Source organism: Mus pahari, chromosome 2, assembly GCF_900095145.1.
Source record: "Mus pahari chromosome 2, PAHARI_EIJ_v1.1, whole genome shotgun sequence".
In the NCBI taxonomy this organism is placed as follows: Eukaryota; Metazoa; Chordata; class Mammalia; order Rodentia; family Muridae; genus Mus; species Mus pahari.
This window is the reverse complement of record NC_034591.1, coordinates 59,043,491-59,059,082: the sequence shown is the minus strand read 5'-3', so window position 1 is coordinate 59,059,082 and position 15,592 is coordinate 59,043,491. Positions and strand designations below refer to the sequence as shown.

The 15,592-nt window shown below is 37.1% G+C and overlaps 1 protein-coding gene and 1 pseudogene across 9 annotated transcripts in view; both read left to right on the top strand.

Moving 5' to 3' along the window:
• Braf (B-Raf proto-oncogene, serine/threonine kinase) overlaps window positions 1-15,592 on the top strand; it is a 124,473-nt gene that overhangs the window by 69,478 nt on the left and 39,403 nt on the right. For 4 of the 9 annotated variants that reach the window (XM_021190437.1, XM_029534199.1, XM_029534197.1 and 1 more), the window contains 5 exons: window positions 7,722-7,881; window positions 10,747-10,782; window positions 11,114-11,150; window positions 12,752-12,871; window positions 15,227-15,369. In XM_021190437.1, the coding sequence (XP_021046096.1) occupies window positions 7,722-7,881; window positions 10,747-10,782; window positions 11,114-11,150; window positions 12,752-12,871; window positions 15,227-15,369 (496 nt within the window). The remainder of the gene's footprint in view (window positions 1-7,721; window positions 7,882-10,746; window positions 10,783-11,113; window positions 11,151-12,751; window positions 12,872-15,226; window positions 15,370-15,592) is intronic. The other 5 variants (XM_029534215.1, XM_029534214.1, XM_029534212.1 and 2 more) reach the window with 3 other exon arrangements.
• LOC110316270 lies at window positions 5,483-6,253 on the top strand (annotated as a pseudogene).

Genomic DNA, 15,592 nt, shown 5'->3' with positions numbered 1-15,592 from the left:
GCTCAATGAACTCAGGGAATCAGAGCAAGTGTCCAGAGAAGAGAGCGGGTTTCAGAGCTAGTCACAAAGCTTACCTAAGTTTATAAGTAGTATGTGAGAGACTGATGTGATGCACACATCTAAAATCCCAGCACTCTGGAGGCTGAAGCAGAAAGGTGGTGAGTCTGAGCCTAACCTTTGCTACAGAGTGAGACCATAATCTCAAATAACAACAAAAAGTTGGAAGAAGAAACGTGCCATATGTGAGACCATGTAGTGGAGAATCTTGACATTTTGGCTGTTATTTGCTTGAGATATGAAGGTGTGGGAGAATAAAGGTTTTCAAACAAGTTACCAATGTGATAAAAATTATTTGGAAGGGAATTTACTTAGCAGTGAAATACAGATGGTCAGAGAAAGCCTGAGGTGAAGAAGACGGCAAAGCCTGAAGTTGAGGGAAGGCCATGTAAAGAGAAGCAGGGCATTGACAAAGGACAAAAGGCAAGTGGTAGCGGTCCTCTCCGCTTAGGAGGGAAAGCAAACACTTACTCTAAAAATAGCTCCAAGGCTTTGCATTCATCATAGAAAAAGAGACAAGTTAAGTTGGCTCTTGAATATGTTTGAATAGGTCTCTTTTGCTTTTCCCATTGTGTTAAGTCCTGGAAGTATGTGGGTTTTAAAAAAAAAAAAAAAAAATTTCTCTGGTTGGTGGCAGTGCACACCTTTGATGCCAACACTCTGCAGCCAGAGACAGGTGGGTCTCTGTGAGCTCAAGGCTAGCCTGTTCTACAGAACTGACTCCAGGGTAGCTAGGGCTGCACAGAGAAAGTCTTCTCTTGGGAAGATAGAGTTGGGGAGGGGAAGGGGGGTAAGAGAAGTTTCCAGATAGCATTCTGACCTAGAATAGTTCTGAAATGTTAGTGTACAGGGATTTATTTTACTATTACCCTCTTCCTCCTATTCGTCACAGTGTGTTATTTCTTTAGGCAGGCCCTCAAAAACTTATTTATTTATTCATGATTGATTGATTCTGTGGGCAGTGATATGTAGGTGTTTGTGTATGTATGATATACCATAGTACATGTGTACCTCTACACAGGGGACAGTTTTCATGACTCAGTTCTCTCACTGTGGAACCAGGGATCACTCAAGTGGTCAGTCTTTCATGACAGTTGCACACACTGTCATCTTGCTAGCCTTTATTTCTGTAGACTTAAACATTAAAGAATGGTAATATTAAGTTTATACTTATAATAGACCTGCAATTTTTATTGCAGACTTGCAGTCTAGTTGAAAGAATTCGATTTCGAGGATCAAGGAGAGACCCTTCCTCAAATAAGACAGAAAGCAATAGAGAAGGCTACCTGGTACCCTCCTCCCCTGTCACACATAGAATTGGAATGTGTGTGAGATGAGATGAGATGGCTTAATAGGTAAAAGTGCTTGCCATAGGACTATGTAAATTTGACAAAGGCCAAATGTGGTGCAGCTGTAATCCCATCATTCATATAATAGGATGGAAGATCATCACATCAACAAAAGTCTATATAGCATAGCAGTAACAAGAGACCTTACCTCAAAAATAGGGAAAAATTTGTTTTCTTACCTTCATGTGTGCACCATGGCATGCACACTCCTGCAAACGAGCACATAATAACAATAACAACAATAATAATAACAATAATATATATAAGCATATTATTTTTTCTATCACTAGAAAGTACAACTGTGTTTTCAGATTGTAATCGTTCCCTCTGATGGCTCTGCCATTAGTTGTATGACTTTTTTTTTTTTGTAGATGATCAGATCAAAATAATGTTTGGGATTTTAATTAATCCTTTGGCTATCGCAATTCTCTTAACAGAATCTATAGATGCGTAATGCTTTTCTAATGACAGACGCCAGTTCCATGAACAGAGTTACAGAACATAAAATTAGCCTGGCCTCTCTGAAGGATCATAATGGTAACAGTACAGATTGTCTTCTAGTGAAGGGTTGCTGTTTCTAAATTAAGAAAGCATTTGTCTCTGCCACATATATTTTTTCTTAACTAGAGGGAAATGGAATCTGGTCTTGAAAACTGTGCAAGATTCTCTAAAAGTTAATTTCCCAATGCTTTTATGTCACTGTGTAAAGTTACCTTTGTAAAGATAGAAGCCAATTAGTCAAGGTTCTCTAGAGGAACACAATTTATATAATGAACTTATAAAATATGTGTATATGCATATATATTAATATTTTTATATATGTACATATAAATACATATGTATAGACACACACACACACACTACTAGAATGGCTTACAGACTATGATCTAGCTAGTCTACTAATGGAAAGTCCAACAATCCAGTAGTTGTTCAGTCCATGAGGCTGGATGTCCCTACTGGTCTTAAGTATCTGCCAGAATCCTGAAGAAGTAGGCTCTAATGCCGGTGAAGGAATGGGCTTGCTAGTGAGAGCGAGAACAAGCAGGCAGAGAGCAAGCTTCCTTCTCCATGTCCTTTATCTACGCTGCCAACAGAAGGTGTGGTCAGATTAAAAGTGAATCTTGTCATCTCAAAAGATATGGATTTAAAAAGTGCATCTTTCTACCTCAAAGATCGAGATTAGAATGGGTTTTTCCCAGTTCAGATAGTTTAGTTAAGGGGAAAAAAAAGATCCCTCACAGATTCATTTCAGACGTAGTCAAGTTGATAACCAGAAATAGACACATCGGTTATATTCAATATCACAATATTTGATTTGTTGCTTGTTAGTGCAATTTTAAAAGTGATAGTATTTCTTTTTTCCCGGCTAGCTTGCACACAAAAGAAACAGACTATAAGATTTATTTAATCAAGCTTTACAGCACAGTAGCTGAGCATTTATTAATCTATTTTAATCCTCTAAACTAATCTGGCGATCTTCCAGCCAAAATCCCCAAGACACTTGTATTTTAGTATTGATCTGACTTTTTCTGCTCCAGGTGTATTCCCATGGTGTCCCCTCAGCTCTCCTTGTGGCTAAATTCTCTCTTTTCTTCTTTCTTTTCACCTCCCCTCTCTGGAATCAGACGTCCAGCCCTACTCTCTCCTCTGCTCAGCCACTGGCTATCAGCTTTTACTGACAAATAAGAGAGTAAATGAGAACAATGTTTACACAACATTGAGTCAGGAGATACTGAGAATAAGCCACGTCTGGATTGCAGGCAGATATGGGGACTGAGAAGTAAGCATTTGAATAATACAAGGATAAACTTTACACAGTGATCAGTAACTTGCCTACAGTTACTAGTTCTGACAAGTTATAACAGTCCTAAAACAAGTATGGGCATACCAAGAAATTTTCCAAAATTAATACATTACCCAGTTTAGAATATAAAGAGATAATTACTTTCTTTTTTATCACTTACAGAAAGTTACTGTGCTTCAAAAAATGTTAAATAGTGTAACCTAAAACTTAAGCCTAAATTATAGTAGTTTTCTAAAGAGTGTTAGAATTAAAATTCTGCTTATTTTTACTTTAAAATTTTTTTAATTTTAGTTTTAAGAAGGTATGTGGAAGGGTCAGTACAAATATATACCTGTGGGAGAAAGCCAATTAGGTGATGGCCGAGATCCTTCATAGGTTAGTTATAAATTGCCTACTTCAAGGAAAGAGTCCACAGTATGCAGGTATGGCTTTATCAGTTTTCCAAATGATGACAATTAGGAATATACTGGTTAAGTTGAGCAAAATCAGAACAGAGAATATACATGCCACCTAATCCAGACTTGTGTAGGATGGGCCCACTCTTCTTTGGAAAGACAGTAATGAGAAGCCAAATTACAGTTAGAGGATTGCTTTTGTTAAGCATTGAATTAAAACGTACAGATGGGTACAATAATGAAATATTGCTCAGAGTTATCATATACTTGCCTTCAAGGGTAGAGAAGTTAACTTTGAACCCAGGCATCCCTTCACCCTCCAGATGGTATTAATACATCACATGGATTTTGTGTTGCAAGCCCTCTTCCTTTACCAGATTAAGTGCAGGGTTTTCTTTCTCCTTGTCTCTGAATCACTGTCCTCTGAAAACAGAGTTCTTATTTGTTACCCAGTTCATATTTCTGTCACAGTTTTTACTCAGTACATCTCAGGAGTAGTTTATTTCCTCTCTACCAATGCTAGGTCACATATTATATTAATTAGACTATTCTATACATTCTAGTTAATTCAGGCTTTCCCAGAGTTTAGTCCTGAATTAAAGGGCACTGTTGTCCTAAGACTGTAAGTAGCTGAACAGTTTTTATTTCTGAATACTTATTAACTAATAGCATTCTTGTAATTTTTAGCTGTTCGAAAATTTCTTAGCAAAGGAATTCTTATTTCTATTTTTATTTAACTTTATAAAGCAAGAATAAGAACAGCTTTGACAAAAACTGAGAATTTCTCGATAACCAGATAAAACGTAACTTCCCTCAAATCCAGTTCCATTAATTGTAGTTGGACTTATGCCCATTTCTTTTAGAGAATAATGTTTACATCCTGTTCATTTAAGCAGACTCACGTAGTTAATACAAATTCCCTAAAGTAAGTTTCTTTCCTTATCCTTATATCATGAGCTTCATAGTCTGATGACATGCTTTATTTAGAAGATTTTTGTCACTCTTAAGCTTTGCTCTCCAAATCTTTATTCTACCCTTTTCTATTACTTTTTTATTATATGTATTTAATATGACTGTGTGCATGTGTGCCTGTGCTCATGCGCATGCTGAGGCACCTTTGTGGAAGTTAGAAGACAGCTTTGTGGAATAAGGTCTCCTACCACCATCTAGGTTCCAGGGATCGATCCCAGGTCATCAGGCTTTAGAAGCAAGTACCTTTTGATCCATTGAGTGATCGATCTCATTGTCCCCTCCTATTGTATTTTCTTACCATTCTTTTATGATTTCCCTTGTTATCTCAACATTGTCTTTCTTGTCTAACAACAACTAAATATTGCTGATTAGCTTTTGTAATGTGGAGTAAACTGATGAGCAGTATGTGAGGAGAACTTGGTCCATGGTGGACTTTCCTTGGCCAGGTGAAGCTTAGACTGAGCCTTACTGTATCATTCCCCAAGCAGTAACACTTCCCTGCTCCTGAGAATCTTTTCTGAGATTTTATTATCTGTATCAAAAATGGTAATTAATAAGTCATTCTATAACCTATTAAAGTATTTTAATCAAAATAATTTTAGGGCTGGGAAGATGGCTCAGTGGCTAAAGTCCTTGTCATGCAAGCTTGAGGACTTGAGTTTGCATCCTCATTGCCCACCTAAAAGTTGGGTTGTGACAGTTGTTGAAACCCATGACCCTAGTGTTGCAGGATCACACTTGGAACCCAAAAATTGTGTTATTTCCTGGGTGAAAAAAGCTGTTTTTCAGTTGTGTATGGTGTGGCTCGTGCCTTAGCACACACCTTTAATCCCAAACAATGAAGATAAAGTTAGTTTGTAGAAGGAAGCACTCATGTTTGAAAGTGATGAATCAGAGAAGGATTTGACAGAATAGAATATGCCCAACTTGAGACATTCTTGTCCAGAGTCCCTGCAACTTCCTGCTTCAACTGTGCTTGGACAGAACTGGGTGCCCAACCCCTCTGACCCCAGTTGGCTTCTCTGAGCCTGAGCACTTTGCAACTTAGCTGTTCTGTTGCACCTTGCCCTGCCACTGCCATGACCAATGCTACTCCCACAAAAGTGTTGCCGAATTACCATCAGTATCAGGAGGCTGCTGGCAACCACCAGATCAATTCGGAGTTACATGCCTCCTGCCTCTGTCTATGGCTTGCTGTTTTGACCGGGATGATGTGACTCTGAAGAACTTTGCCAAATATTTTCTCTATCAATCTCTTGAGGAGAGAGAATATGATGAGAAACTGATGAAGCTGTAGAACCAATGAAGTGGCTGAGTTTTCCTGCCAGATATAAAGAAACCAGACTGTGATGCCTGGGAGAGCGGGCTGAACGCAGTGGAGTGTGCACTGCACTTGGAAAGGAGTGTGAATTAGGCACAACTAGGACTGCACAAACTGACTATGGACAAGAATGGTCCCCACTTACGTGACTTCATTGAGACACATTACCTGAGTGAGCAGGTGAAATCCATCAAAGAAAACAGGGTGACCACGGGACCAACTATGCAAGATAGTAGCCCCTGAATCTGGCATGGCAGAATATCTCTTTGACAAGCACACCCTGGGACACAGTGATGAGAGCTAAGCTGACTTCCCCAAAGCCATGTGACTTTACTGGTCACTGAGGCAGTGCATATATGTCGGGCTGCCTTTATCTTTTCTGTAAGTTGCACCAAAACATCCTCTTAAGTTCTTTAATTTGTACAATTTCTTCAAATAAAGAATTTTGGTACCTACCCCACCTCACCCCAAAAAGAATACCCAACTTACAGGAGAAAAAAAGAGGAAAAAGAGGCTTCTTAAGAGAGCAGCACAGAGAGAAAAAAGGAGGAAGGAGGTAGTTTTACTAGGACAGTTGTAAAGAGATAGGTTACAGAGAGAGAACAAGCTTGATCAGGTGACAACAGAATGAGTCAGAGAATGAGAAAGAGCCAGAAAATTAGAACATGTTGCCAAAGTTAGTATGAGTTCAAGCAGAGCAATTAGGAGAGGCTGAGAGAGAAGCCAGATTGAATCAGTCAACTTGGAGAAGAGTTTTGAACCAGAACACCTGAATTGAACCAGCCAGCCAGAGTTCAGAAAGAAGTAGGAAGAAGTGAGCTTAGCAGTAAAGCTCAGAGGCTGAAAACATTCAAGGCCTATACAAGATTACATAGAGGCTAGAAGCTTCCACGACAAGGCCTAGGTTAGCAGACTGAGGCCATAAGCCTCAGAGACAATTCCTTCAAGGGAATAAAAGATACTTTTACACCCCAATCCTGGGAAGACAGAGGTAAGATTTTTGGAATTTGCTGGCCAGCAGTCTAATAACCAATTGTAAATTCTAGCTTCAGTGAAAAGACCCCGTCTTAAATAAGTAAAGTGGAGATAAAGCAATTAACACCAGTTTCTGGCTTCCATATGCACCTCACAGCTACAATACCCCTAATTTTTTTAGTTATTTTAAATATTCGCTTCCGTGTTTAATATTTTATGGTCTCTCTCTCTCTCTCTCTCTCTCTCTCTCTCTCTCTCTCTCTCTTTGGTCCCTGGTGTTAATAATGAGACATGAAAAACATTTTGAAATATGGAAGATAATGATTATCTTCCAAAATTTTGGAGATGGTATTTGATATTATAAAATTTTCATTCAATACTGGTATTAAGTAGTAATTCTATCTTTAGGGTCCTAAAATGTACAAGTATATTCTCACAATTACTTGTAACTTCCTAACTACCTTCTTCAGATTTTTATTTCAGTAACTTTAAATTATGAAAAATAGTATATAAGAAATAGGCATATTTTATTCAACTAGTCTCTACCAGAAGCATTTTAATTCCATATATAATTTTAAAGGATAAGAGCTACTGATTAACCACAGGTAATTTCTAGCCATTTGTAGATTCCTCTGGAGTTTTCTGGTCTGCTTTTGAGCAAAGCTTTGGCAGTACTAGTTATAGGTATGTTTTTTTTTTTTAAACCAATGCTTTTTGTAAATCTATTACTACTGGAATTTTGGTTCTTTAACGCTTATCATTTTAAATACAACAATCTTATAACTTTCATTTTAAATATTAATGTAATTGTTCCAAATCTTATCTTCCCAATGACTTGGTTTTTCCAGGCCCCAAATCCTCACCAGTCCATCTCCTTCAAAATCCATTCCAATTCCACAGCCCTTCCGACCAGCAGATGAAGATCATCGCAATCAGTTTGGGCAACGAGACCGGTCCTCCTCAGCTCCCAATGTTCATATAAACACAATTGAGCCTGTCAATATTGATGTAAGTATGAGCACTGCTAGAACTAAACAATTGGAGTGTGTTTCTCTGGTTTTCTGTTGTATTTTTAATACAGATTGGAAGTAAATACCACTTTTCATTTATCATGTAAATGTTGGGCTCATACATTGTAGATCCAAACACCCTATCCCATTCTCTAATAACAGTAAGGACTTCACTGTTACCAAGTTGCAGTTACTCTTACTTTTTTCTATGACACTATCTCTGAAAATGTTTTTAGTTAAAAATGACTTCATTTTAATTTAAATTTAAGAATTTGAATTTTAGAATTAATAGTTGCCCTTGGGAATTTGGGAGGATTTTTGTGCAGTTAATGTGTTATGAAAATGACATTAAGAATTTATATTTTTTCTGTCATGAGTTTAGCATTAGAACCAACAAAAATAGTTCTAAATTTATATTTTTAAAAATCTTACAGTTGGAACTATAACAAATTTTATTAACTTTCAAAATGCTTTATTATAAATTTTATTTAATTACCAAGATAAATCATGAATAAAAGATTATAAAATCAGACTTTCTTCCTAGTTTTTATTAGGTTCCCCCCCCCCCATATTTTAGAGAGTAAGTTCATATAAATAGCTTTTTCCTAGTATGCTCTTTAACTAAGACTTTCTCTCTTTATGTAGACCTGACCACACAGGAAGAGACAAGTGGGGAAGGGAACTATGGGAGTAAGGAGGTTGGAGAGTAAGGAGTCAACGGTGTCTGTAGGTTAGGTGTGTTCTTGATGTGTTCAAGCTGGGAGCTTCATCTTTATTTGAAAACAAACAGCCTTTTAAACTCTTTCCCCTTTTCTCTGCTGTGACTGTCCTCTTGGTTTCTTGGGCTTGGCTAGTTGAAGAATCACTTTATGCCTTACTCTTTTATCCTTTCATAACTGCCATCACTGTTTCTTTCCCCGTTTATTATGTCTCAGACTGCTGACTTACTGATACCACCATTTGCCTCCATACCCTTCATTGGAACCTCTGAGTGCATTTATTCCCACCCATTTCCATCTTGGTGCTCTCACCAGGATAAGTTTTTATCATACTTTTATCATCTGTTCTCTTGCTTGAAAGCTTTTAATGACTTAATTTTTATTCATGCTCAGTTACTTCTTATTATCTGAATACACATCTTAATGAGAGACTCATGACCAAGGTAACTCTTACAGAAGAAAATATTTAATTGGGGGCTTACTTACAGTTTCAGAGGTTTAGTCCTTTTCATCATCATGGGGAGCATGGTGACATGCAGGTAGGTTCTGCAGCAGTCATTGAGAGCTTTATAACTTGATCTGCAGGCAGAGTCAGAGAGTATGAATTTGAGTCTGGTGTGTGCTTTTGGAACTTCAAAGCCAACCCTCAGTGACACAAGGCTACTTCCAGCAAGGCTACTTCCTGGTGACGAAGAATCCAAATATTATGAACATGTGGGGACCATTCTTATTGAAACCACCACATAGAGAAATAGTAGAAAGAAGCCAACCAGGCGTGGCACTCGCCTTTAGTCTTGGCACTGAGAGCTAGAGGCACTAGAGGATCAGAAGTGGGAGGCCAGCCTATGATACGGGGTACCCTGGAGAAGGAAGGAGAAAGGGGAGAATGAGTGAGTTTAGAAAGTACAGCTGATGCTACTTGTGCAGATGTTCATAGATAGCAAAGGTAGTGCCAGAAATTCTTTGGTTGGTTTCTTCTATGATGCTGAATCACAGGGATGACAGACAAGGGAATAGAAGAGATTAGAGAAAAGTTGAAATATTTTTAAAATACTAGAGTATCCTATTTAACTTAGGTCAAGTAGATAGATGAACTGGGAGCTTTAAGAACACGTGAGATTGAGATGTGTAAATGTGTGTTGGACCTGGCAGGAGTGGAAAAGCCACATTTGGCTCATCTATAGGTGTCGGGGGAGTTTCAGAGCTAGGATAGGAAACAGGAAAGGGGTATAACTGTTCTCCTGTGGGGCCATCTGTCTAGAAAGCCCCTTGCTTTTCTACATGCCTGTCTATTCTTCAGCTGCTTCACCAATGCCAAACTCCTAGTGTCATTTCTTTTGCACTATAATCACCAATTCTCATAGATCTGGAGGCTGGAAGGCCAGTGTCAGATTACTAGATCATCATAGTCTTAAAGTATATCACTAAAAGTCTTGTCAATACCACCACTTTTTAAATGGTAGTAAATTATAATAAACTGATGTATCTCTCTTTTATTCTAAAATACTTATTTTTCATGTGCCTACATCTCACTGTGTGTTTGTAAGCTCTGAAACCAAGGAAAAGTAGTGAAACCACAAAGAATTTTGTGTGTTGAAGGTTCTATGTAGTATACCAGTAAAGAATTCACTTTTTATTTTAATAAGCAAAATTGTGCCTATTTGCCACTAACTTTTTAGAGACATTTGCGGCCTTTCAATCCCTCACACTTAAGTTAAACTGTGTAAACTAATCCGTATTCTGTTGACTAGGATTCAAATTTCATTACATACAGAATTTCCCCTCCTGCCAACATTACTTTAAAAGCTACATTTTAAATATAGAGACCAGTTTAAACAAAATCCTTATTTGAGCTATTTTAATCTCCCCTCCTTTTTAATGTTTCTTATATATCCACATTTTTATGGTAGTATTCAGTGTGCTTTTAATTTTGTATTTTTTTATTAAATGTAAACATGTTTCATGTTTTAAGTTTCATAATTGTTTGGTAACTGTGTACTACTTCATAACTTGATACCCCATAACCATAATATGTCAAAATGCCTCTCATAGGGGAGTAATTATTTCTGATTTTTGGTGTGATGGATAATGCTGCACTAAACATCTTTGTGCATATCATTTTTTCTTCTGAATTATTTCCTTAGGAAAAATTCCCAGAAGTGGAATTACAGGATCAAAGGGTATGAACATTTTTATGGCTCTTAATATGTGCCAGTAGGATTTTCTTTAAGGATTTATGAAGCCACTGAGTGGTCTAAAATGGATTTCAGCATTTGACCAGGACTAATAATCCTTTCACGTAGGTCTAGGTTGGCAAGTGCTTCCAACTTTAGTGTTTGTCATATACACTAGCTAATTTAATAGTCTTTGCTTTGTGAGATAATTATAAGACAGGTATTGTTTTGAATTAACCCTTCTGCTTATGCATAGTAGAAAATTCGTTGTTGTTGTTGTTGTTGTTACTTTTTTACCATGTTCTTTGAATAAACATATTTTACTATTTGTTTGTAGGATTTGCTTAGAGACCAGGGGTTTCGTGGTGACGGAGGTAAGTAGTGACTTTGGTGTTGTTCTTTTGTTTTGTTTTATTTTGTTTTTGTTGTTGTTTTAAGGCAGAAGTGCAATTGCTTTGCTGCTTGTCTCCTTTATGGTTGCTTTTTTTTTTTTTTTTTTTTTTTCCATGAAACAGACACAGAGAAAAATGTGTAGAGAAAACCAAATGGGTTTTTGGTTTTTTTGTATGTATTTTTTTAATAGTAGTTATCATTTACTGGTAGCAGAATTTAAAATTATCCATGACAAGGAGAGAAAATGAGAAGACATGGAAGAAAGTCTTAAATCCCCTCCTTCCAATCTCAGGTACTCCACCAAGGAAGGTCCTTAATTGCTTTGTCCACTTTTTAATTTCTGCTGCCTCCAAAGCTGGAGTCACTAAATTTCTCTTGGCCTACACCAAATACTCACAGATAGAGCTTAGAATCAGGGTAAGTCATTCTATATCATTCTTTGGGGATTGCCTGCCACATCTCCTCAATTTGTCAGACTTTTTCAAGCATTTCCCACCCACTTTCTAGATCTATTTGAAATACATATTTATTTCATGGAATAGACCCATAATGGAAAAATTTAGTCACTCCCTTATTGGTATAGTAAAAATATATATACAAATGAGAGATTATATTAATAGAAAAATTTAGTTATCCCCTTATTGGTATAGTAAGGAAAATATACAAATGAGAGATTATATTAAGATTCTTACGAAATTTCCATCTAACTTTCCCTCTAGCAAAGATAATATTGTTTTAAGAAAATGCTTTTTGAGCCAAATGTGATAGCATATGCCTATGATCCGAGCTGAGGCAGGAAGAGCGTGAGTTTGAGGTTAGCCCAGTGTACATAGCATGGCTCTCTCAAAAAAAACCAAAACAAGCAAACTCTGTAATAATGTACCCCATATGTTTCTAAGAGATGGCATTTGAGACTGTCTTCACATTTTCTTGCAAGAGCTCCTCTGTGCTTCCCTTCTGAGCTGCCTCTGTCTTACCAGGAAAACTGGATTAGCTGTATGCCCTGCCTAGAGCTGGGTTCTTCACTGTGACCTTCTATAGCTGCAGAATAGGTCCAAGCCCAGACTCGGTATTTTTATACTGAGTAAACAATGTAAGCCATATTTTGTTATGGTTCTGTACTCCTATGAAGATGCCAAATAACGAGCCTAAATTGTGTACTTAATATTGACTTTATCACATAGTTATTCAAGAGTTTGTGTTGTTTGTTACTCCATGAGCCTGCCAATTAATGTTGCTGCCAGTTTGACTTTCATATGTCTTAGTAACTGTGGCTGCTGATAATTTTGCCCAATACATCCAGCATTTAAATGTTTCCATCATGTTAGCATCACAGTTAACTTAGTAGTAAACAGCCTGCTTAGTACCTAAAGTCAAGTGGCATTTCTTATTCTTGTTATGAGTCACTTTGAAAAATTAATTGGGGTTTTTGTGAAAATATAAGCAGATTTTTAAAATATCATCCAGAATTATTTTGTGAAGCAGGCTTCAGTTCATCTAATTTATTCCCCATGACTTCTTTCATTTCTTCTGTGTGTCTGTCTTCCTGTGTTTGCCTGCCCCTCTCTTTCTCTTCTAACAGCCCCCTTGAACCAACTGATGCGCTGTCTTCGGAAATACCAATCCCGGACTCCCAGCCCCCTCCTCCATTCTGTCCCCAGTGAAATAGTGTTTGATTTTGAGCCTGGCCCAGTGTTCAGAGGTAGTTGGGCTCTTCTTTCTTGTTCTCACCCAAGCAAACTAAGTATAAGATACAGACTCTGTTTGTGCCTCACCCTCACAGCGTGTGTTTGTAAGTGTGAGAGTTTTGAGTACTAAGTTTCTGCTTGGCCTGGCTGGAATGCTCTGAATGTGCTTCTCACATACTCACTACCGCAAGCTTCCTGTATGCTGTCTAGTACAAAGTTTTAAAAGCAAGAAATTTCTGAGTTAAAATTTCCATCTTGCTTAATGTTGTCTTATTTCTGCTTGGTTTTGATAACTTCTTAAATTCTGGGAGACACAGGCAGGATTCTTTTTATTTTAGAGCATTGGATGATAATTTTCAATTAAGTAATATTAATTTGTGTAAGAAAATAAAAATGTTTTTGGAAACCCCTATGAAAAAGTTTTATATTGGGCGTATGGCTCACATCTGTAACTTCAGCACTTGAGATGCAGAGACAGGAGGGAAATCACTGCAGGTTTGAGGCCAAAGAATTCTTATGAGACTTTTGACAGTGTTTTGAAATTTAGTAATATTAGTCATTCTTTGTTCTATTTCCCTTTACATATGATATATATTTTTGTTAATCTATAAACATGAGTTCAAAAACACTGAATTTATATATTGACTTATACCCCTCACATAAGGAAAGTTATAATGTAACTGTCCAGTATTTTACCATGTCAATTTACTTTAAAATTGACTTAAATTTTAAGATGAAATTGGATATCTTTTTAAAAATATTTCTACAGTTATTTTTATTGCTTTGATACACTTATTGACTTATATTTACTATAATGATGGTGCTTTAGAGTTTTCCATCAACCCAGCTATTTTTCAGGTAAACCATAAATATAGTGGAAGTCATTCAGTACTTAGTGATGTAATTAAACTAAATAATCCAATCAATGAGAGCTGTTCCTGAGGCCTGGGCAAGTTGCTACTGCTCCATCATGTGGAAAGTTATCAGTGACCAGTGTAAAATGTATTGTGCTCTAGTTCAAAGAAATTCCAGACACTGTTTTCTTTTTAGAAATTTGCATATGCAATCATAGAACTTTCACATGATGCAATAACATGATGTAGTGGCTACCTAGAAAATTCTACCTAGAAATCTCAGGTCTATTCACTGTACACTCTGGAGAGTCATTGCTCAAAATTCCTGTCCCAGATACTATACATATTGCTACTAAGTTAATTAGAAGTTTACATATTAAAAAAAAAGTTCCATTTCTGCTGCTCAGAGCCTACTTACAAGGTTCACTTGGCATATAAAATAGTAGAATATATCTGAAATATGGATAAGATGCCATAGCATTTACTTGTTCACCTTTATAATACCAAGTTTTCAGAAAGTCTTAAAAGCCTCTTTGGTGGGACTGGAGTGGTAGCTCATCAATTTATAAGCACTGGCTGTTTCTCCATAGGACTCGGGTTCCCTTCCCAGCTCACCACTGTTTGTAACTCTGGCTTCAGGAGTTCTGATACCTTCACACAGATAACATACAGGCAAAGCACCAGTGCACATAAAATAAAAATAAATAATTTTTTTAAAAAGAAAGCCTACTTAGCTTTGTTTATATTAACTTTGCACTAAAGGTAACAAACAGTCTACATCTAATAGAAAAACCTCAGCAACCACTGACACTGCCCACCGTCTCTTAAATAATCGAACTGTAGTCCGCTATCATGTATAAGTTTATGGCTAGTAGGAAAGAAATTCTTAACAGGAAGGCCATTAAAATGTTTCAGTTTTAATGTTTACATGTTTTTGAAATATTGAGGCTACTGAAATAGAAAAAAGTTTGTTTTATAAATATATGCATTGATTTTGTTGTTGGAGTTTTGTTAGTTTTTTCTGTTTTATCACACAGGGTCTTTGTATTATGTGACCCTGACTATCCTAGAATTCTTTCTGTAGACCAGTTTGGCCTCAAATGCAGAGATTTACCTACGTCTGCCTCCCAAGTACTAGGATTAAAGGTGTGTGGTACCATGCCTGTGCATTTGTTTTGATGTTTTAATTACTTATCAAAGGCACAGGAACTTGGGAGTGAATTTTAGAAATTGTATCTTGGTTTAGAGGTTGTATTTCTCTAAACTTGTTTATTATTATTTATTTTAAGGGTCTTTAGATTGGCCCAAAAAACAAAACAAAAAAAATTACTGTACTACTTACATATCATACCTCTTTTAGCCTACCCTTTGTTAAGGGCCAATATTTAAATATGCACTCCATTTTAAAGTCTAGATCTCCCTACTTTCTGCCCCTATTGTGTGGACATATTTATTTGTTCCTCCTTAATGCTTATTCCTCCCTAATATGGATAATTTCCCCTTTTTCTAATTTAGGGTCAACCACAGGCTTGTCCGCCACCCCGCCTGCCTCATTACCTGGCTCACTCACTAACGTGAAAGCCTTACAGAAATCTCCAGGCCCTCAGCGGGAAAGGAAGTCGTCGTCTTCCTCATCCTCGGAGGACAGAAGTCGGATGGTAAGCATCTGTGCTGTGTTCTTCCTGTAACTGTGTGACGCCAGGTTCCCATCACATTTAATATTGCATAACGTATATGTCACAAAACTGACTTTTGCTCTGGTTTCTTTTTTTTTTTTTTTTTTTTTTTATTTTTTTTTTTTTTGTTTTTCGTTTTTTTTCTAGATGTCCTGGAACTCACTCTGTAGAACTCGCTGGCCTGCGCTAGCGTCTGCCTTCTGGG